This window comes from Cuculus canorus, chromosome 5 (assembly GCF_017976375.1).
Source record: "Cuculus canorus isolate bCucCan1 chromosome 5, bCucCan1.pri, whole genome shotgun sequence".
Classification (NCBI taxonomy): Eukaryota; Metazoa; Chordata; class Aves; order Cuculiformes; family Cuculidae; genus Cuculus; species Cuculus canorus.
In genome coordinates this window covers 37,128,188-37,151,482 of record NC_071405.1, presented here as the reverse complement: position 1 = coordinate 37,151,482, position 23,295 = coordinate 37,128,188, and the positions used below count along the sequence as shown (strand labels likewise).

General features: G+C 38.6%; 1 protein-coding gene across 6 annotated transcripts in view; it reads right to left on the bottom strand.

Moving 5' to 3' along the window:
• DENND5A (DENN domain containing 5A) overlaps positions 1-23,295 on the bottom strand; it is a 72,252-nt gene that overhangs the window by 5,436 nt on the left and 43,521 nt on the right. For 2 of the 6 annotated variants that reach the window (XM_054067241.1, XM_054067242.1), the window contains 15 exons: positions 21,522-21,737; positions 20,400-20,634; positions 19,794-19,944; positions 19,083-19,176; positions 17,005-17,112; positions 15,873-16,004; positions 14,109-14,261; positions 13,151-13,255; positions 10,818-10,902; positions 9,280-9,364; positions 8,146-8,274; positions 5,629-5,750; positions 3,543-3,688; positions 2,864-2,982; positions 1,511-1,692 (listed from right to left, as the gene is read on the bottom strand). In XM_054067241.1, the coding sequence (XP_053923216.1) occupies positions 1,511-1,692; positions 2,864-2,982; positions 3,543-3,688; positions 5,629-5,750; positions 8,146-8,274; positions 9,280-9,364; positions 10,818-10,902; positions 13,151-13,255; positions 14,109-14,261; positions 15,873-16,004; positions 17,005-17,112; positions 19,083-19,176; positions 19,794-19,944; positions 20,400-20,634; positions 21,522-21,737 (2,062 nt within the window). The remainder of the gene's footprint in view (positions 1-1,510; positions 1,693-2,863; positions 2,983-3,542; positions 3,689-5,628; positions 5,751-8,145; positions 8,275-9,279; positions 9,365-10,817; positions 10,903-13,150; positions 13,256-14,108; positions 14,262-15,872; positions 16,005-17,004; positions 17,113-19,082; positions 19,177-19,793; positions 19,945-20,399; positions 20,635-21,521; positions 21,738-23,295) is intronic. The other 4 variants (XM_054067245.1, XM_054067246.1, XM_054067243.1 and 1 more) reach the window with 3 other exon arrangements.

Here is a 23,295-nt window from a genome sequence, read left to right as displayed (position 1 = left end):
GGCAGAGCTCAGAGTTGCAATACGTGGAGTAGAGTCTAGTTGGAAGACTAGCCAGTCAGCAGTGTTCCCCAAGGAGCAGTACGGCATCCTGTCTTGTTCATCAATGACCTGGAGCATGTTCTCAGCAAGTCTGCTGATGACACAAAACTGGGAGGTGCAGCTGGTACACCAGAAGTCTGTGCTGCCATTCAGTGAGACCTGGACAGGTTAGAAAGTTGGGCAGAGAAGAACCTAATGAAGTTCAACAAAGGCAAGTACAGAGTCCCGCACCTACGGAGGAATAACCTCATGCACCAGTACAGGTTAGGGGTAAAGTCAATTATGTCCTGGGGTGCATCAAGATGATTGTGTCCAGCAGGTTGAAGGAGGTTATCCTCTCCCTCTGCTCTGCTCTAGTGACATCCCATCTGAAGCACTATGTCCAGTTCTGGGCTCCTCAGCTCAAGAAAGATAAGGAACTACCAGAGAGAGTCCAGTGGAGGGCCACAGAAACTATTAGGGGACTGGAGCATCTCTCTTATGACAAAAGAGTCTGTTTAGCCTGGAGAAGATTGAGAGGGGATCTTATTAGTGCTTATAAATATCTAAAGGGCGGGTGTCAAGACGATAGGGCCAGACTCTTTTCAGTGGTGTCCAGCATCAGGACAAGGAGCAACAGGCACAGACTGGAACACAAAGTTCCACCTGAACATTAGGAAAAACTTCAGTGTGAGGGTGACCAAGCACTGGAACAGGCTGCCCAGAGAGGCTGTGAAGTCTCCTTCTGTGAAGACATTCAAAGCCTGCCTGGACACATTGCTGTGCAACCTACTCTAGGTGAACCTGCTTTAGCGGGGGGTATGGACTCCAGAGGTTGATCTCCAGAGGTCCCTTCCAACCCCTACCATTCAGTGATTCTGTGTTTCAACACATAAAGGCTTTTTACATAGTATGTGCATTTTCAGACCATGGTCCAAACCTAAGAAAAGGAGAGGTACTTTGATTAGGACAACCAAATCTGGGTATCCTGGCAATACTTCCTGTGATAGTTTCACTGTGAATCCAAGCATGCTTGGGAGCAAAGCAAACACCTGATTTAACAGGAATAAGACAATCCCAGAATAGTCATCTCAATAGAAAACTCAAGTCCACAAATAAAAACCACTAGCAAGCTTTTTGATCCATGAAGGATGGACAGAGACAGGACAGCAAATTCCTACCTTCCTCCACATCATTCATTCCACAGATAAGGAACAAGAATACAGAAAACACCACTAGGGCAGCACTGGACCAGTAGTTCAAAGACATCTTCCTTCCACCCTCAGAGACTTTCAAAAGTTGCTCAGGACTGTAACTCCAAAGTTAGCTGGACTTTAAGCGGCCAAGAAAGCAAGTCTGGGCCAAGAAAGTTTCACAGGTCCCCTCAAAGCTACAGTTCTAAAACATAAAAAACCTAAACTTCTGTTTGCAAGCAGCTCTCCTCAGGCAATGATGCAGAACAGTACAAGCCAAGACACCCCTCAGCACTCACTTGGCTTATTGTTTGGTGATATACTGACGAATCTTCTGATCATGCTGGGCGACTGCTGTAAAGGAGGTGTTCGGCACTGCCGCTCATCAACCTCAGTGTGGGAAGTCAACAACTCTCCCACCAGAATCCTCTCTAAGCTGCCATCATCCATTCCCTTTCCAAGCCACCTTCCACAGGGAAACCTACAAACATAAAGGAGATATTTGGATCAAGTTCTTCAACACAGCTTAAATTCCATGCCAAAGACTTTCAACTCAGTAACACGAAATCTGAATTCTGCTACTACAGTTATTAGAAATACTTCACTCGTCTAGCAACAAATAAAGACTTGGTTTTGGCTTTTGCCAGCAGAGGGAGCAAAACAACGTACGTCTCGGTTTCAAATTTGTGCTAAATGTCATCCTAGATCTGCAAAGCGAAGAGAGGCATATTTTGTCTTGCATTCTATAAGTAGCGCATGATTTAAAGGCTGCAGAGGAAAAAAAAACGTAGAAGGGGAAGATCCACTACACGCTATAGATGAGTGGTGAAATACACCTAAGCTTTCACTGAATACGTTGCATAGCAGAGCAGCTACAAAAAACCCCTCCAAACATACTTAAATGCCCAAACACCAATACATCTCTTGAAACTGGGATATTAAATCAGACACTAGAAACCACACTGGCTCACTTGCTCATTATCACTTTCTATGAACCAAAGTTGATGTCAGTTTAATCAGAAAATTAAACAGCACCCAAACCCAGAATCTTGCTTCTTCACTTAATTACAAACTGGCATGGAGAACTGAATGGACTTACCTGCCTATTTGTCATCAACACGAGCCTGATAGTTTCTCTAAACAACAGGCAGTGCATCAAACTATGTTGCACCTAACACAAATTTAATTCTTACTGTAGATCGCATTACTTTCACTGTGCAAACACAGGTTTCCAACTTATAAGTCCTTGTTTTTCAGCTTGTGTCCAAAGGTCTCTCTATAACACCTAGAGGGCTCAGCCTTATTATAATATTATAACCATTCATATTTGTAAGCAGCAAGCTCCAACTTGCTATTTCTTCCTTGGGCTCAAGGGAGATTATTTTTAAGATACACGACAGTCAACTCATCTTCTCTACCAATGTTTTGAGGCTAGGTGTGAGCATCTGCAAACTGAAGACTGTGTTTAATTTTATAACAATCATGACTTGTCTAATGCCAGAAGCCAAATGACCTTTCTACACCTTCAAGTATCAGCAACTGTAGACACATAGTCCCAGGAGATAAGACCTTTCTAATCAAACAAGCTCTACTATGCCAGCTCCCTGCAGGAATTCTACTTACCCAACATGAAACGTCAGGATGATACTTACTTGTAGGTATGCCCTGTTATTTCATTTCTGACCATAACATATTCTACTAGCCACTTGGCATACAGCCCTGAATTATCATGTCCTATTTGCACTGTGGTCAGTTTTCCCAGGTTCTGGCACTGCAAATAAAACAAAGAGTTTATCAGAGTAAACTGGAAGAGAGCAGCATGTTGGAGGAGTAAACTATTACAGAACATGCTCAGAAAGGGAATAAAGGATGCGGTCCTCTGAGTGCATAATTGATTCTGGGCTTTTTAGGGGTAGGTAACTTTGGTTTTGTTAATTTTCTTTGTTTTGTTAATTACTATTTTGATCAGCAGAGAGAGCATCAGTTGAATGAGATTTTTCAATTAAATTTTACCCAATGCGCGTGCACAAAAAATCAGAGCAGAATGACTTCTTTGTTTCAATAGAAGATATGACACTTCCCACCATTACAGCACAAAGTTGTAATATAAAGACAGTCTCGTCCATTCTTGCACTAAGGATTTGTCAGTCATTTTGCTCCGCTTGTTATTAAATGGAGATTAAGTTTGCCATGTACAGGCACAGGAACTATTTGTGACTAACCACATAGACCAAAGACATGAAATGCATGGCAAGATGGTACAGCAAGAAGAGAATTTAAAACTGAACAAAGAGAACATCCAATGCATTTTTTGTATCAAGCAATACAAACCTCAAAAGTCATTTCTAATATATTCCTGGGAATCTGCAGGACTCCTGTTTCACCCAGTTCTCCCGAGATACAGATCCAAGGATTGGCTGTAAACATTGAGCCGCCAAGTTTCTTGCTAGGAACAATCAATATATGGTATGGTATCACTGCAAGCACAAGAAGAAATAACACTTCAAAAACAAAGAAGGATAATTATGTAACCTCTTTAATGAGGAAAAAAGGAAAAAGTCATAAAATACTGCATTATCAAGAAATGATAAAACAACATCAGAGCTGCTATTTAATCATACTAACACTTGCACACTATGTGCTGATTGACAATTCAGAAGCGTACACATAGCAGTCATCAAGAAAGAGAGCTGATAGCAAAATGATGTCAAATGAAAAAAGAAGTATGGATGGAATAATGCCTTCATAAAAGTATAATAATTTTTCATTTACCAGCCTCAAAAACATGTCACGAAAGTGGTTACTTGTCTCCAGCTCAGCGACAAGGAAGTAAAGACAAAATATTCAGGTATCCAAGACTACCTGGTAGCTCAGCATGCCACTCAATGCTCAACTCCTAACTGCCTGCTCTTCCACGTGCATGCATGCACATTACACAAGTAACACCAATTCCCATCCAAATACTAACCAAAGCGTTTGTTTGCAGAGCTTGCCTGCAGCAGCTTGCAATACTGTGGCTGAACAAATCCAGTGAAAATATATTATAATGCTGCAAGTTTCTCTGTACCATGTTGCTCTCAGTTGTGGTAACTGCTAAAGACTTCTTGATTTTAAAAAGGACAAAACATTTTTCCCCTCTAACTGGCGCAATGCACACACTCAGACTCCTTCTGGTCGCCTGGTTTAGCAGCGACTAACTCAGCAGAGTATCACCTGAGTTACAGCCCCTTCTCTGACACAAGAGGCATGTGCTCCATAGGAAAGCATGTGCTCTTCAGTCAGCTAGCATCTCATGCACAGCCCCCTATAATCAAACTTTTATAACAAAATCCAATTATCTGAATGGTCATTGCTTTTCTTGGCAATCTGCCCTTCTCTTATAGTGCATAAATGGATTACAGTTAGGGCTTTTCAGCTGATGTGTTAAATACACTTCTCCCTCAGCGTCTCCTCAGCTGTCAGTGCCCTCAAGAAAGCATTTGGTGGTTGGATTTTCTTTAAAAAGCCTGATTCTAATAGCATTTAAGAATTAAAATGCTTCCCTTATTATTTTCTATGCTGATAGTCTTAAAGTAAGCTACAATTTAACTGCATCCAGCAGATCAGATTTCAGCATCATCCAGAATTTACCCACAAGGCCCAAAACTATTTTGCTTAGACATCTGCTTGCTTTGTCTTTCATACACAAAAGCATGGACCATAATGTACCATCAAAGGTAGCTCGAACAGGGGCCAGAGGGATCCCTTCACACAAGCTTTGCTAAAGTCTTTCCTTATTCTGCCTTACTACCAAGGTCCTGTGGCAGCAGGCACAAAAACGCAGGAGAACTCTGTAATACACTTAAGCACCAGCAACAACAGGTTCAAAGTTTGTCTAGGATACCGTTCTTTTTTTCAAAAAAAGGGGGGGGCGTGGAGCGGGAGGAAGTATTTAAACGTGTTGCAGAGTTTGGATGTAGCCCTCAAGGGCCATTCCATTGTTATCCCAAACTCGGAGACAGGCATTCAACAAAGTAGGCCAAGCACAAAAATGGGAAAATTATTTTGTTTTCTTTTTAATTCTCAGCATATGTTAAATTAACATTTTTAACTTGATAATGAGCAATCCATACTGTTCTTGTTTATCATGATGAAAACAAGCCTACCACAAAATTTTCTGTTGAGAACTCCCCCCAGTTGAAGGGACAAAAGCTGCCCATGATTTTATCAACTTAGAAACAGAAGCCTCCAAGGACAGAGCGAGACACTACTACCTACTCGAAAGGATCACAGAAACAGTGATATAGCATGCACAGATGGATACCAGGAAGGGAGCAGAACAGTTACATCAAGGCATGTTGCTCAGAGCTGTTTAGAATTTTGGACAGAGACTCAACCAAATCTGGAAATCAGAGTTACAGTGAAAGCAAATACTTACAGATTGTTGTGAAAACATTGGTAAAGCAAAAGTAATCAACAGCATTGAATGACAGGAGATGATATAAGAATTGTTCTTTCTCATCATCACAGCGGAGGAATGCATAACGCTTGTAGAGTTTTCTGACAAAGCAAAACAAATAATCTGTCATAGTAACAAGATGCCTTCAGTGAAATGTTTTCTATTACGCATATTTATTAGGTAAACTACAAAGGATACGCAAGTGATTACACATTTGTGATTACATAAGTGATACCGCTAGAGCCAGCAGTATTTAATGTGCCAAGATATGTCGACACTGCAAGTCTGAAGTCCCCCAGGTGCACCAGTCCAATACTTTAGACTATTTTCCACTCCTAAAAACAAGTTTTGGTGTGGTCTAAGGGTCTTCTCCTACCCAAAAACTCCCCTAAATATGGGAAAAGGATATTTGTACTTTCTTGAAAAAAGCTTGCCTGACTTCTTTTGGCTATGCAGAATGACAGAACTGAAGTAAAGAGAGTCCTCACAAGTTACTTCTGAGCAGATGGTGCCGTGGGAGAGTCACCCAGCACATAAGACAGTTACAAGACTGTTTTCAAAGGACACCAGGGCAAATGCTGGGGCTGTCTGCTTATATTTGTTTATAGGTGGTAACCCTGAGCCTATAACACATGAAGCTAGGAAATAGCTTCAGTGTTGACAGTACACAGCTCCTGACATAACCAAAGTAATAAGCATGCAAAGCTGGTCTGAAGTCCCACTGTTCTCTTTTACTGGGTCACAAACTCTTTGCTAGGACTGCAACTCCACACAGAACTGCACCTTCTTTGAAGAGGAAACATCAAAAGGTGTAGCTTAGTAACCCTCTCTCACTAGTGGAGACACTAAGTCCCATGCAGAAGAACACACAGTAAATACAAACAATCTTACACACATATTGAAATTACACAAACACATTAGAGAATTTAACACCACCAGCCTTGCACAATTGAGAAACCCTGAAAATAATTTACAACTTCAGCCTTTCTAGGTGCAAACTTTGAAGGGAAAATAATCTTTAAAGCTAATCACTTGTACACAGCAATCGCCAATGCTTTTGTTAATTATGCAACCAATAAATAATAGCAGTGTTGGTAAATAATCATGAAGAGCTTGCCAAGATGCATCAAAATCCAGTTGATGCTAGAGGAATATTCAAAACATCACAAATGCATGAATTAGGTAATGAAAATGCTGAGACAGCCAACGACAGGTTGCTCCTGCCAGGTGGGCTTCCTGACAATTCCCCTCAATTTCAGATATCAATTATATAAAAAAAGTCAGCAAGGGATGCACAAGCCAGAAATTTGCAAAACAAATCAATGATCATTAACACATACACACACTCTTACTTACATAAACATAACACTAGAGATTGACAGGAAATATTCAATGGAAATAAAGATACTGAGCGTTCAATCTACATAAGCTGCCTATAGCCACAAGAGTAGCAAAGCCACAAGGGTCTCATGGGTGACTGTGTCCATGTTTCACGTGAACAATCTGAACCATATGTTTAAGCAGTCTGTCCATAAGGGTATGTGCTGTCCTGTCTTTTCAAAGTGTAAGATTTCTCAGTTTGCTTGTGCACATAAAGGTCTCACGAGTGAAGCTGTACGATTTCCTTCTGTTCCCTAACTCGTCTCTTTGCAGACTAGAAAGAAACCAAACATGTCTCCATTTTCTTATATTCTTTAGCAAATGCCAAGTGAAGAAAATGGGTTAATTAAAATATCTAACAGTTGCTTTCAGAAAAGAACACCACATAATCATGTTAACTGCAAAATGGCAGAAGTTGGACAATTACTTTTAGTACCTCACTGAACTTGGCACTGCTTCCTCTAAAAACAACAAATGGAGCACACTTTAAATCCATACTGCCTAGAACACCTTTCTTTAAGTAGGATACTAAATATGCAGCACAAAGCACACAAGGTTATAAAGAAACTATGTCATTCCTAAGCAAGCTGCTCCTTTGCTCATCACTTTATTTTAAACATAGTTTTGCTGCTGTCTCACTCTGTTATAGAGAATCAAAATTTGCCTAATAGGTGAACAGTGCGCTCTTCGTATTGTGATGGAACTGCATACAAGGTCCTAAGCTGCAATTGCGAAAACAAACAAACAATCCAAGGAAAACAAATTATCCCACAGCTACAAAAAGGGGGCTAAGATAAAAAGCTTGACTCAGCAAAGTAGTAGCTTTTGGATTTATGCCACATTTCAATTAATCCCTAGTAATTTTTGAAGATTTCACCTCAAAGTCGCAGATGGTCATACAGAATCAGTTCTGTCAGCGTACCTGAACCCCAGCACTGAATCATAATTCCCAAGTAGCTCATACACTGATACAGAGACACACTTGGAAGGCTAGTTTGTGCTATTCCTTTTGCACTCTGCTGAGTAGATGGAAGAAGAGGTCTTTCTGGATTTTTGAAGTCAAACAACTAAACAGGCTTAATTTTTAAAAGCTTTACCCAAGATAAACTATCTTACTTTGTGAGTTCATGATCTGACAGCAGCTGTTTCAGATGCCTAGAGAGCAATTTCTTTTCCATAGAGAGACGAACCCAGGCTCTGGCCTTGCCAACATCTGTTTTGATCTCACTAATGTTCTGGATATGCCTGAAAAGAAAAAAAGAAAAACAAAAGACATTGCCCAGTATTCTCAAAGCGTGACAGTTCTTTTGAATCAAAATAGACTGAAGAAAGAATTTTGCCAAGAAAGCAAAATATCACCCAAACTACTAGAAAGAAGCATGACCACCTTAATATTCCGCAGTATTTAAATTCCTTCCCTACCTAGCTGAAAAAGAGCCTGAAAAGGAAACATCTGCAATGCAGTGCCCTATTTACAAAATTCTAAACCAGGCCCACTGCCTCACATGCTTTAAGAATCATTCTGGACCTTATCATTGCAATATTTATGGCTGAATGCTTTTGAAAATTAAATACTCTCTTTGCATGCTCAGTAGTAGCTTTCCTTGCATACAACACACAAGGGATGTATTTTGAAAGGACAAGGATGTCCCTTGAAAATCCTCAATTCACTCCTCCCCACTGAAAAAATGAGATGTTGGTAAGGAAAAAGGAGGAAAGAAAAACCCTTTCAAGATTATTTTAGAAGTTTTGCATATTGTTTCCTCATATACTGAAAAGAGGGCATGGAGCAGAAGTTAGTTTTATTCACAATACAGTACTCAACATTAGATAAACCCATCCTTTAGATCAAAATAAGTTCTTTAAACTGCTTTCTTCACTAAGAAGCAAGAGCGAGCTCAGAGCTATGCAACCAGCTTGGCAATGACTTGGAAAATACACACGCTACACCCACATCTCTGCAGAAATAAAACAATACAGAATATTTACACAAAGATGAAAACTGTGTCAGAGTATTTCTGTAAGCTAGTAGTTATGACAACACAAAAGCTGCTCAGCATGAAACGTTTTTGTAAAGGTCAAGGAAAAGGTTGCATTATATGCACTTTAAAACAGTTCAGCAGGTTCCTTCCCCACATTCCCCTCCTGATACATGAAACACAGACTTTTCAGTATGGTACATGCTATGCACAGAAAGAAGTATGCAAACCTCATGGGTTTTCTTTGTTGGTTTTAATAGTTGAAACTCACCTCATATCCTGGATAAGGGAGATTCTAAGAGGTGACATGACTGGACTGGTATCAGACTTTCTCCTTTCTGAATCAAGAAGTATTCCTAGATTCAGAAGAACAGAATATCTTGTTAGTAGAACTCTGTCTATGAAGATTTTAAATCTATACAAAAGGGAAGCTGGATTAACACCAACTCGCACTTTCCTGTTATTGGTGATTCACTGCTTTGTGATAATATTGTGGCATATTTACACTTCAAATAACATTAAATATGCTATTATTAAATTATTATTAAATATCTAATATGCTACACAGGTGGTTATGCAGATCAGCACACACTGAGCTGAAATTGGTATGTCATCAAATGGTTTAAGACATATACTAATCAAGTACTATTTTCTAAAGACTACTCTATTTTCTTTGTGTAGTAAAACTGACTGGCACTGCTGACACCAGAAAACAGCATTCGATAAGTTTTTATTGATATTTATATTGAATATTTATTTATATTATATTGAAATTTATATATTTATATATGTACACCACACATCACATGCTTGACTACTCTATCACTTTGCACACTCCTGTAACACCACTACATTTCGTGGTTTTTAAGGAATATTATTACTCTCATCTTTTGAATTCTGCACTGGAATCAAGTTGTATATTAAATACAGTCCCTGCCTTCAATCAAAAGTTAGAAAGCATAAAACTGATAGTAATTTCTGTCTCGTATATTAAACTACTATGGACGAAGTGACATTCAGGAGAACTTAATACTTCACAGAACTGTGGTTTTGATTGCTTACAGTACCTTGTGCAGTTCTTTGCCTACAGCAACTTTAAAAAAAAAAAAAACTAAAACAAGGCACCCACCACCTCCCCCAAATCCACTGGCGTCTTCCAAGTTGGAACCTATACCCCCATCTGGCACAAACTGTATTTAAAAAAAAATACATTATTAATCTTAGAAACAGAATACCAGTGGATCTTGCGTACAATATTACTTCTAGTGCAACACTCGATAGAACAAAAATTAAAATACACTTCTTCAGTGGGTTTGGTATTTTTTTTAAAGTGTCTTTCTTTTAAACAATAAACTTACAAACCAGTTGCTTTTTCAAGAGGGAATGTAAAACTTCAGGATGTAGAGCACAATTTTGCATGCTTATACTTGTTTTTCACCCCCCATCCACAACATAACGTGCTTTGCCAGTCACACAGTGACTATCTGTCATATGGAGGAGGATGGTGTAGCGGAGCAATCAGTCTTAAAGGCTCTCTTTGAAACATCAGATATTTCAGGTATCCGACTACTCCAGTACTCGGATACCAGACCCAAACAAATGTGCCCAATACAAATAAGGTTATTTTTCACAAAACATAGGGAAACAAAGCACCAGGACCATATTAATTCTGTAGCAGACAGAATACGTGACTCAGTTATATTGAGTGAAGGGTATTTCCAAGGAAACAATCTCTGCACAGCACAAATCAGCAGGCAGCTCTTATTCACAGTTTTTTTGTAACAATCTTACAGTGAAAACCAATCTTACCTGAGGTACTGAAGCTGCCTGATGCAGCTTTTCTCTGTCGGTTTTCTAGGTAGTGTAACAGATGAGACCACAAAGCAGATTTTCCCTAAAATTTTTTAAAAAATGCTAGTTAAAGATATCATTATCAGCTTTAGTAAAAAAAATAAAAAAAAGTTTAAGTCATTATTGAAAGTATCAACCATAACAAAAACTTGCTCTAAGTATGTTTCTCCCTATAAAGTCATTGGTAAAAAACAAAATGAGACACAAGTTAGAGGAGCTCGTGAGCTATAAAGAGTGAGAAAGAAAAGCAAGAGTCAGACTAATGGGATGTAATGATTCTGCTAACAGGAAAAAGTCAGCTGAACTTCATTTCTTACAGCTCATTAATGTGACAAGAAAACATTTAAAGGCTTGAAAAACACTACATACAAGTAGAGTTGTATGTCTGAGGCCATAACCTGCAAAACATGTCTTTCCCTCCTTGCCTCTCCAGCAGTGAAATGATAAGCAATACAGAGCCAACTTGAGTAAATCATCTTAGACCCAAACAAAGTCTTGTTCCTTTCAGGGTAATTGAGGGCTACAGGTGTATGCTGTCAATGTTCAGACCTTAAAAAGGTCTCCCTCAATTTCTTCAAGCAAAGGACTTGGATAATCAAGCAAAACATGAAAAAGCAACCCAAAACACAAGCAGGACAATGAAAGCTTATCAGCAAGAATACTACAGCTCCACGTGTTATAAAACAGAAGTTAAAATTTGGGATGTAGTATTGAGGCCAAGATAAATCTGTCAAATTATGTCAAAAGGTGGACCTTGCTCATTACGTTGCTTTCTTAAACTTCTGGTGGCTTAAAGCAGAGTGTGAGGAAATCTTTTGCTGGCAAACTAAAACGATTCTTGGATTCATCCTAAAACACTCCGCATGACAAATAAAAAGCTTGTAAAGCCACAGAAAGGCAGCAGTAATTGAACAGGGGCTCTTCAGCACATTAATTTGAGTTGCTTACAGAGGAAATTAATTAGTTTTATTTATTATCTTCCTAACCTATTACATTAACTTGAAAACCCAGTAAAGATTTGGCAATTTGGCATTTTGGAAAAGCAGTCATGTTATAAAGCCGTATTCTTATTTACGACTTCGTGACGAAAAAAACTATGACTCTAAAGCAACAGTTGCCAATTCAGCACTATCAATGTAATTTAAAAATCATTTAAGTGCCTTCCTGGAGATGCAGTAATTATGATTCAACTCTAAAATATTTTTTTAAAAATACCTGTCTTTAAAAATCTCTGAACACTTGGCTCCTACAGCTCACTACAATTGACATAAAGAACTAACAACCATGAGAGGGACTGTTCCAGAAGATGCATCCCTCCAGAAGTTAAAGTCTAGAATGTCCATAACATCTGTGTTGAGAGAAATCTATTAAAAATACACATTCAGTGGTGGAGCTATAAAAAAAAAATCCAGAGAAGCTCAATGCCTCATGTGTGTACCTGACAGATTCAACATGGAAAAACAAAATTGCAAGTCTTATAAAAACATAAAAAGAGAGCATGAAAAATATCAGTCAGGGAATAGTCACATCCCAAAAGGCGTTTCCCTCAATAAACACACACACGCGCATACAGTCTGGTGTTCAGCAGCTAGCTGCCATGGCAAGGAGAACTGCAACATATCATACAAAGCAGCAAAGTATCCTGCAGCAAACAGATGTTAACAATCATGATGGATGTAAGAACTCATGCAGTATTTATCTGCCCACTTCCTATACCATCACGTTACTCTCCTTTGACTTCACCAAATAGCAATGACGATGCAAACTCTATCTACAAGGGAAAGAGAGCCAGTCTAAGGAAAGCAGTGAGACAGCAAGGGCAAGGGAATAACCAAGGCCTTCTGACAGCACACACTACATTAAACCCTACATCCGACAACTCTCCTGCACTGCTCTGGGCAAAGGAAGGCAAGGATTCACTTCACACATGGAAAAAATCAGTAGGTAACTAATGTAGGACTAGCAGGGTTCATCAGCAGGGAAGAGGTAAAAACAGGGGTTGGTGGAAGGGAAGTCATCCTCATTACTATGGTCCATTGAGAAAGAAGAGTCTTCCTTGGCACATTATTGAAAAATAGAATCAATGTATAAACCAGCAGGATTTTGCATACTTAATAAAGGCCAGAGCACACAGAGACTTGATGGTACTTTTTTTTTTTGTTTAAACTGTGAATAATAATACAAGATGCACTGTGCTTCCTCCATCAGGCCTCTATTATATTCCACCACTCTTAGTTATTCCACCATTCAGCACTGTTTGCCAACATCTGCAATCAATCCAAAGCATTAACCTTATGTAGGGTTGGCCGTCTGGTGGTCTGAAAGGCCCAAATCTGAGTTGAAGCAGAGTATACTGATGCTCTGTCTTCTAAGATGAAAGCAGTACCGCTTCTATCCTAAGTGATATACAAGAGGGAAGGGAGAGAGTCACATGATAAATCTTCACATAGAGAACTGCTAGATAGTTTGCAGGAGAGCAGATTTAAACACTGGCGCTTGGGTGCTGGGAACAGAGATACTGAATTACAGTTGTCTGGATTATGTATATTTATTCTGCACATTCTTCTAAAGAAAGTTATAATCTGTCCTATCTATAGCCCTTTGTATAAAGGAGGAGGAAAGGATAAAGAACTTCCAAACCCCATCTAGTCCCACAAGTGATTCCAAACAGAAGAACACAACAATTATTAATGTCATAAGAAGAACACCACTGCTAACCAGTGATCCTGTAAACGTCACGTAACTATCTCTATGTCATTCAGGAAGAACAAAATTAGCAAGGAGTTTAGTCTTAAAAACTAAATTATCCTTTATGAAAATAAATTCCCCATGCCATATCCCACTGACAGCTCCTTTAGCATATGCTGCCTTATAGCCTGTGCAACTTCAGTAATGGAAGCATTATGAACACAGAAATGGTTTTATTTACTATCCCATTAAAAACACCCAACAAAACCCACAAACCAAACAAAAAAAAAAATCAACAAACAAGCAACATAGGTTAAACAAAATCTTCCAAGAAGTTATCTGTGGAACACATCTACGTGTGCACTCACACACACCTCAAAGCAAAAAGCAGAGAAAGACAAGGGGACAGTAACTGACATGGAAAAAGGCTGGGGAGTGACAGAAGTATTCTAACACATCTATATACACAGAAAAGGTATCCTCTGAAAGCAGAGAAAGGAAGAGCATAACGTGACTTTAAATGAGTGCGCTCTGCAATGTACAGGAATATTTATTCCTCACCTGTTTGACTTGCAGACCATGGCTCCATATCCTTTCTAAGAGGTCACACAGACTGGCTATCAGGGTATTCTCTTCTACACCTGTGATATTCACTTCACCATGACCTAGCTCCACAGCTTCTCGACCCATTTTTTCAACCAACATCCTCTTGGTCTCAAAAAGGACAAAGCAAAATAGCATTAGTTCTTTCTGCAGGAACTTCCAAGACCACTTACTCTTTTTAAGAAACCAACAAGCACATGATAGCAAAGACGTGGCAGTATAACTGGCTATATGTAGTATTTCTGAAGCTAGTACAAGACTGCATTTCTCTTATCCCAGTTTTTCAAGCTACAGCAGCAACAGTGTTCTTCACTTTGCAGCCTCCTCCTTCTATCTAACAAGGGGCTTGCAAACAGCCACACAAGCCTCCACAGAGTGACCCTGGCAAAGGGAACAGCAGGCCACACATTGACAAGCTAAACATCAAGCAGCAGGGCCCTTCAGGGCAGGCTTGGGTGTTCCTGAGAGCTGGACTAGGAGCAGTAGGCTATGTCCACTTCCTTTCAGGGAAGGTGAATGTGCTTCCAAGTAGCAGGGGAGAAACTCATCCCTGGGGGAACCTGTTCTGTAAGAAGGGTCTTTGCATCTAAACCAAACCCATTCTGGAATGCGTCTCCTTGAGTTTCCCTGATAAACCACATACTCCTAAATCATCACAATTTCATATTGGTCAACAGAGCTCTCAAAAACTCTTAAAGTACATTCTCCCAGTCACAATATATTCATCATATAGTTAACTGGAGGGAAAAAAAATACTATGGAATAACTTCTGCTCATCTTTTACATGTGTTTTCATCTTTATTGCTATTCTAGCCATATCTCAAATGAGTAATACACCCTTAGGTACCTATGCACAGACTTAGCTGACATGAAGAACTCCAAGTTTGTCTCTAGCTTCTTCTCCTCCTCACTTCTCCTGGTAATTTCTCTCTTTGCTAATGGCAGGCTCACTACATTCTCCAGAGCTGCATTCCCACAGTGAAAGAGCCAAGTCTACCTCCAAGGATTTTCACTGTCATACGCCTTTATTAGGTGAAGGGGATTATTTGGATAGTTTCATATACACAGAAAACTCAAGTGAAATCAGAAATAGATGCATGTATTAAATACAGTTTTACAAAAAGTTGTATACAATTGCTTCACTGACTTAAGGCAAGAATGTGTCCATTTGACAATTACCCTCCTTACTGTGTTAGTATAAACATTAACATTTAATTTAGATTAATATATTGTCAAGCACATGCATGTCTACAAACTAATGCCAAATCTCCTCATTAAGTGCTTGAGAACTTATGCTTCAGAATTTTGTTAATCCACTCTCTTTCTTTTATGAGAAAAGCTCCTGCATTTTCACCACAACCTCCTCTTCTGGAATATTCATTCTTTTTGAAATAGTATGCTCTCATTAGTGATAACTGAAATAAGCTATAATAGACACGGGCAGCAGGATGATAAAGACCCATCAGAATATTCAATCCTTTTCCATCACTTTACACTCTCTACCATAAATCTGTTTGATTAAGTTTCCACTCCTTGCAGAATTTCTAAATATGTTCTCTCTTCATTAATTTCTCAATACCATGCCAAAATCTTCACATGGATAAAGCAGAAACAGATGATGGAAGCTGGAGAGTGGAGGGGGGTATCAAACATATTGGCCAAGAAATGGTCCATTAAGGATGGATATGAGGCACAAGAAAACAGAAATATTCTCTATATTACCTTATTTCGGCATTCCTTCAACAAGCCTTCTACAAACTTCCAGTTTGTTTGTGCAATTACCGATGGAGAGAGGTTAGACAGTTTGGGCTGCCGGATAGTGCTGCCCAGATTCCTGGCTTCTTGAATATACTTCTGTATTGGAGTAGAAAATTGACAAATACATATAAAAGTGCAAGTGAGACCACTTTGCCAAGTGAAAAGGATAAATTTATCTTTATAACCCACCCTGTGCAACAATGAGGAAAGGGTCAGACCCCCTTTCCGAAAAGGCCCCTTTTAACATCCAGTATTATATCTGCCTGAGACATTTAAGACTACATCACTGGTGATCAACCTCCCATGTACACTCTCTATCCAATACTAAAACACACATCGTGGAATAACAAAAACACAACACAACCTGCCAAGGATATTTAGATGCATAGTTTCAATTACTCTCTCCACCACTGAGAACTGTCTTGTTATTTTTTCATATAAAAAGAAAGTTTGTAATAATTACCCAGACCAAGACTATTCAAATGGTAGACTGGTCTACATGGGGACTACAAGAAAACCTTGCCTGAGGCTTGACAAACTCTGAGATCTGTGCCATGCCCTGCATTCCTGCAGATCTCTCGTTTCTTACCCTCCCTCCCAGTGTTTCAGGAAGCAGCTGCAAAATGCTACTAACTGCTCTCGGTTGTGACCCATCTGTATTTATAGGCAAAATAATTTCCTGAGCTCACTACATTTGAAAGAGCTTCTCTGCTCCCGTTACTGCCATCAAGGAGTTGCCATTGCTTTCACCTCAGAGACAAGAACAATTTGGCAAATGTTTTGAAAAACAGGTGATCATAGATTGGTTGGGATACAGATAACTGAATAAGTTATCAAGTCCTGTACAAGCACTAACAGAACACTCACGATCAGTAAGTATTTCTGATTAATAGGTGACTTCTTTAACTTACACTGAAATTGTGACCAACTGAAAATTTAGTGAACTGATAAATTTATGAAACATGATACGGTCTTTGCAAAGAGGGAAAACCACACCTTCTCCATCAGCCTAGTACTAAAGAGTTATGACATATACATTTAATTATGAATCTTTACCCAAAACTATGAGTACAGTCATATTGTGCATTGGACATACCAGATAACGCTCTGAAACCGATTTTATAGAGGGCATGAAGGGCCAATCATGCTGGTCCCAGTCTAAACATAACTGCAACTGAAGCTCTGACATGGAAAACTCCAGGTGCTGGCAGGAAAAGGTGGTAGCAAAAAGCCAAGCAGACGACGTAAAGCGAAAGTGGTTAGCCCATATGAAGAAATAAAAGCAAGCATGCAGAACAGAAAAGGAAAAGAGTGAAGACATAATACAATACAGCTCTCTCAAGCATTAAACATAAAACCGAACTCATAAGTAATGAAGCTGAAAGGAAAAAAGAAAAGATGGTGTTTCACTGCTGGACTGGTGTAAACTCTGCCTTCCACTGGGCACAAATATTTGCAAACTAAAAGCCACTCAGTCTCAATCCCACAGACTTCTGTTGGCTGCTCCAAAGCTTCAATTTGCCTAAAACTCACAACAGTCCACTTTGAAGCCACTGGCTCCTGCTTAGCTTGATCCCCAGTGTTCATCTCAGTAGGGCTCCCTCAACATTCTTTCTGATTTAATAGGAAAGTCTGGCTCACCTGGGAAAGGGGTCAACATCCGACCAGTATTAAGACATCAACAAAATACAGCATAAAACTCTTAGCACACCAGCACAGATTAACCTGGCACTTGGTACCCTCACCTGAGCATGTATTCAAATTCTAATTTCTCAGAAATTTTTTGAGTCATTTGAAAAACAAAAGAAACCACAACCCCAGAGAGGTAGATTTTTGCCTTTCTAATTACCTAATTGAAATCTCCGAGGTTTACATTTGCTACGTAATGTAATTCTTAAATGCAATTATGAGGTTACAAATCAACTATTCTTCACTGCTGTTACTTCTAAGAAGTACTTCCGAGTTAACAGAGCATATGGAACACATCAAAGCCAGAAAGTACTCATAGCTTATTTATTATGCAGACATTCTTCTATTACATGATTCTGGGTGACAAAGATGATGCCATACTTCAACAAAAATTTAAGCAACCAATGAGAAAAGTCTGGAAATGAGTACACTGGAAGAGCAATTAAACTCATCACTACCATAAAACAATCAACTAGACAGACAAAGATATTTGATTTTGATGATGTTATCCTAACAGACACAAGACTACTTCAAAATTCCAAATGAAGCTTTTCTGAAGATGTTTATTAAGGCACGAGAATGTTGTCTTCCATGAATAACATTGATTGAAACAGAAGTAAAGCTCTGAGGGTACTAAACAAAAAACTTAATTCTGATATTTTAAAGCAGATTATTCTTGGAATTACCCATGAATCAACACTCAGTGTAACAGTTTGCAGCCTGTATCATATGAATCAGAAAGGGTATTTTAATTAGTTCACATCACCCAGATCTTTCAAAATCCCTTCACCACAAAGAATAGCTGTGCCAGCTGTAGAAGCACTGGTGAGAGAAGTTACCAGTTCAGAACCTAGGTACATCAGCATCAGATTGTGCTGTGTAAAAACAGGCAGACACAGAGCTGACAATATAGGTGGGGGACACATTCCCACCTTCGCATGAGGTTGTGTGTCCATTTGCCACCTTGAGAATTCTTTTACAGTCTACCCAAGGAAAAACAGGCAACTCCAAAAGGCAGCAATTCTGATTTTAGCATGAAATTAATCACTCTGCAGATTATTATCCTTCCTCCATCAAATATACAATAGAAACAGAGTAACTAAGTTAACTGGAGACGGGCAACAGTTGGCTAAAAACTGTTAAAATTAATTCCTCCCTTGCCCATCACCCTTTTTAGAAAACAAAACCAAAAAAACCACACACACATCTTTAAAGGTGTTTTATAGAGGATATTTTCAGGGAACTCTCCTATACATGGGATAAGATAATTTGGTCCTGAGAGGGGGTAAAAATGGCACAACTATTAGAATAGGCAAACAAAGTATTTTGGTCTGCTAAGGACCAGGAACTTAATTTATATTTCGGGAGATCAAAGATGGACTGCAACTACTTGTCTAGACATTTCATAAAGGTTACAGAGCATTATTCAGGCAATTAGGAAGAGGAAAAAACAAAACCAGATTTCTATAGTTGAACACTTTTCACCTCTCTCTGGTCATTGTCAAGACGCAGGTGCTCTGTGTGTTGCTTCTGTCTGTCCTTTCGCCTCCATTGTGCTGGAGCATTTCTCTTTGTCCACCTACATACAGAGGAATATTATTAAGGAAATGTCAAGAGTTAGGTGAAGGGGAGCTGCAATGGGAGAAATAAGAAGTTTCTATTTTATTACACATGGAACATGTCAACATCAATTACATCAGAGTGCAGCTGCAAATATACACAAACAATCTCTGCAGAAGAATCCAACACTGGGCAATCAAAGGATTTCAGAAAATTACCTCATACACACTTGCATTGTAGTTTTCCATTTTTTTTAATGATATCCATTTACAATTTATGCCTTTTTCCTCTTCCTTCCAAGTTTTTATAAGAAGGTATCCTAAAAGAGTTGCTAGCTCTTAGCTGAGATCCAATAAGATCTGCTTTTATATTAAAAATAATAATAAGTAATTCAAAGTACATCTACTATACCCTCAAACATAACAGGGCTTTCTTAAGTCAATTTGCTTCTGAAAGTCCAGATCTTAAAAAGGAAAAAAAAAAAAAAGAGAAAAGCAAGAGACATAAAAAAAAAACCCAACCACAACCCACATCATCTAATCTATCACTTCAGTAAAAAAGACACTAGTATCTCTGCTTTAGTACCATTCTATAGATCTCACCAACCTGCAGCACCTGTTGCACTAGCTTACTCACTTGTTGCTTGCTGGTCCAGTAGATAAAACATCAGACTGAAGCTTGGGAAAAAAACCAAGCTCATATTTTCCTTGTCCAATTTTCATGTCCAGCAAGTGTGGGTGGACTGCAGTGTGATCTATTTTTGCTAGTCTTAATTCAATAGATTTCTCTGAAATGGCAAGAAAGTTAATTTTTTAAACATGTCTTAAGATATATATCTATAATCACACATACTCGACTAAAAGTGGATCTCTTAATTAAGAGAGTAGGTGGAAGTTTCTTAATGACTCTAGCAGGTACACTAGTACAAGAGTTTATTAAATATCAAAGCACTGACACCAAAAGGAGAAAAATGTTTACCTTCTTAAGCTCAAACATTTTTTACACAAAGCATGAAGGAAAACAGCTGAGTTCAATTAACTTATACATAATTTAATCTCAGATCTCAGCTTCCTATGTATAATTTAGTTCCCTACTCAACCTTTACACCTCAGCTTTTCGGGTCTATTTTTTTTGAGGTGTCAAAGCATGAATCATTACTTAACTTTAACATAATGTCTACAACAAACAGCACTGACTAGTTATATTAACTTAAGTGTCAAGAAAGTGGCTTGCTAGTCTTACCAGCCTCATCAATGGTTGTGCACTTTTGATACATAGATGTGCGTAGAGTCGGTGTCCTAACATTTAGCAGTCTAATTTTATCCACTCTAGAATCAAATACTCTCAAAACAGGGTCTTTATCATCTTCATCATGGCACATAATCTTATTGTCAATAAAAGATGCAAACATTTGGGTCTCCAGAAATCTTGAGAGGAAAGGCAAGTAAGGTTCAGGCTGGTCTGACAAGAAAGACGCCTAACAGACAATAAGAGAAAAAGAATATTTGGGAGTCTGCAAAGAGATACACCCAACAAAAGCACTAATTTTTCTGATCAAGGATGTATCACAGTGTTTTGGTGCCACTTAAAGCCTAGTTTTATTACACACACCAATTCTACCTCTGAAACAAGCAGTCTACATGAAATCTTCAGTTTCATGACAATCACCTACTCTAGAGCACAATAACTGTTAAACTCCATTTTTAGCATTTCTTTAATTCTCAAAATATTTTAGCAAACCACAGTGACAGCAACACAGGTGCCAACATCCTGAACTTCTGGTTGGGTTCAAAGCTCATAACATTGATCTGAACCTTTTCACACACTTTGATGGGAAATCAGATTAGCATTTCAGCAGGCATAATCTTTACCCACATGAACTATCCTGCTGATAAATATCTGATCTCCAGTAAAGAAGACAGCAGCAAAATTTGAAAAACTGGATCTCCTGTTTCCCTATGAAAGAGCTAGAATACATTTGGTTTACACTTATTTTAGTGATACGTGGGGTCATGGCTTTATCCATCAACAAAACTCATCAATTCCTCAGATTAAAACAAACAAAAAAAAAACAAACCCATTTTCACTAATGATATTTAACCTTAATATAGTAATTAGCCATAAAGTGAGCCTTTCTAAGCTATTTTTCTACGGTATCATTAAAACAGTACCTTTAAGTGTGTGTACATATATATTTTTCCACATATTATAAAAGATATGTCTTTTTGGGGAGGAATATTAAAATTTAAGGAAGAAATTACAATTTTGACAGTACCATTTTCCATTTATGGCCTAATAAACACAGTCTAAGGTTTGAATACTGTTTCACTTTTTACATTGACATATATTCACACTACAACTTACTTTATCAAAGTTTTGCATCTGTTCCCTGTTAGTAAACCAAGATTCCTTGTCCTGACTGGGTTGAATGACAAATACTTCATAATCTGCAAACATTTGTGTAAAGCGGTTGGCAAAAACTTCACGGATTTGAATGTTCAGCTGGTAAATCTTGAATTCTTCTTCATCACACTGAATTTTAAGATCCTTTTTGCTACTGGTCTCCTCTCGCACCTCCAACTGAGACAGTAAGGGAACACACAAAAAAAAAGTCTGCATTGTTGTTTTGTCAGGTATTTTGGGTAAACAAATTCTCAATCTGCCATTCAAATCCTCCTCCTCAATTCAATATTCCAATATAAAAAATTTCTTACTTTCAAACACTGTGATAAAATGGCAACACCAAAAAAATCTAGAAAGCAACGTCCGTCTACAAAAGTTCTACTTTCAATAATGAACCACTTTAGTATTGGTTGCCCTGGACATGCTTTAGATTTAAAAAAGGATAAATAACAACTACATACATGTCCATGTACGCCATATACTTAATTTTTCTTTTTTTTTAGCCTTTAAGCCCCTGCACAGACTTTTTAGGGGTTTTTACTACACCTGCGTATCGGGTAAATACATATTTCCGTCTGGTGCAATGCAGGTCCAAGCTTAGTACTGTTACAGTTTAATACATACCAGCTTTCAAACGAAGATAGAATGCACAGTAGAAAGAAGCTGTGCATGTCCAGTAGCCTATAACCCAAGTTCTTAGTGGGGTAATGCACAATTCATCACTGCACAGCCCAGAGTAATCTTTATTGAAAGAAAATGCGTTTTAAGTTAACATTTGGGCGAAGATTTATGAAAACAGCAATGAGATTCAGCTATTCAATTTCTATTAGTTTTTATAAGAACTGAATATCTAGAAAAAAAATCAAAGCCACAAGCATTCATGCACTAACTTCAACACACATCTGCCTCCGTTAAATTATTATAAGAGGCACTGCCATCCATAATTAGACAAAATATCTAGAATTTACAACATCTGCACAATGATGTAGTTGCTGCAGCTGTTCCCAGCTTCTTAAAGCACCTTGGTTATAGCAGTCTAGGCCAGCTATAAATAGCATCCTACAGCCACACTCTCTGCTAGAAAGAGCTGAGCTATTCAGCCAATTTTTCTCCCTGCATCTGCCAAGTAGCACTTGGCATCTATACATTCCTCATTAATTGGGCATTTGGCATTAAGCACGTTTTTTATTTAAGTATTTGAGAAAATTTTGACAGTTATAAGCTACACACTCCTGTCCGCACAAAAGAGGCTAGTGACACATGACTTCAACTACGACAGAAGAGAGTACAGAGTAGACAAGGTCTGAACATGCAAAAACTCAGAAGAAATTAAAAGGGCCTGTACTTTTCCCATCACTTCCCAATCCATTCAGCAGAATAAAATCTTCTAACCAATTTCCCCCTGAACAAGAAGAAAACAAAGCAATATAAAAATCTGATAAGAGGAACATAGCTGATTTGAGCTTCTGATCCTGCCTGGTAACCCAACGTTCCTTCTTATAACCACCTTGTAGCTCCCTCCCCACTCTGTTGTAGGTCACACAATTTTTCTCTCTCTTTGGCCCCACCTGTAGCCCAAGTCACAGTGATACAGGTAGAGATTCGACTCAACAATGAAAAGCTGGCCAAGATAACTTGAAGAAGTGCAAGAAAAAAAACCATTGCTGAGAAAATCTTCATTCCACAAAGGCTCAAAAAAAAAATTCCAGAGTGGTTTTTCAGGTAGTAACTTTTA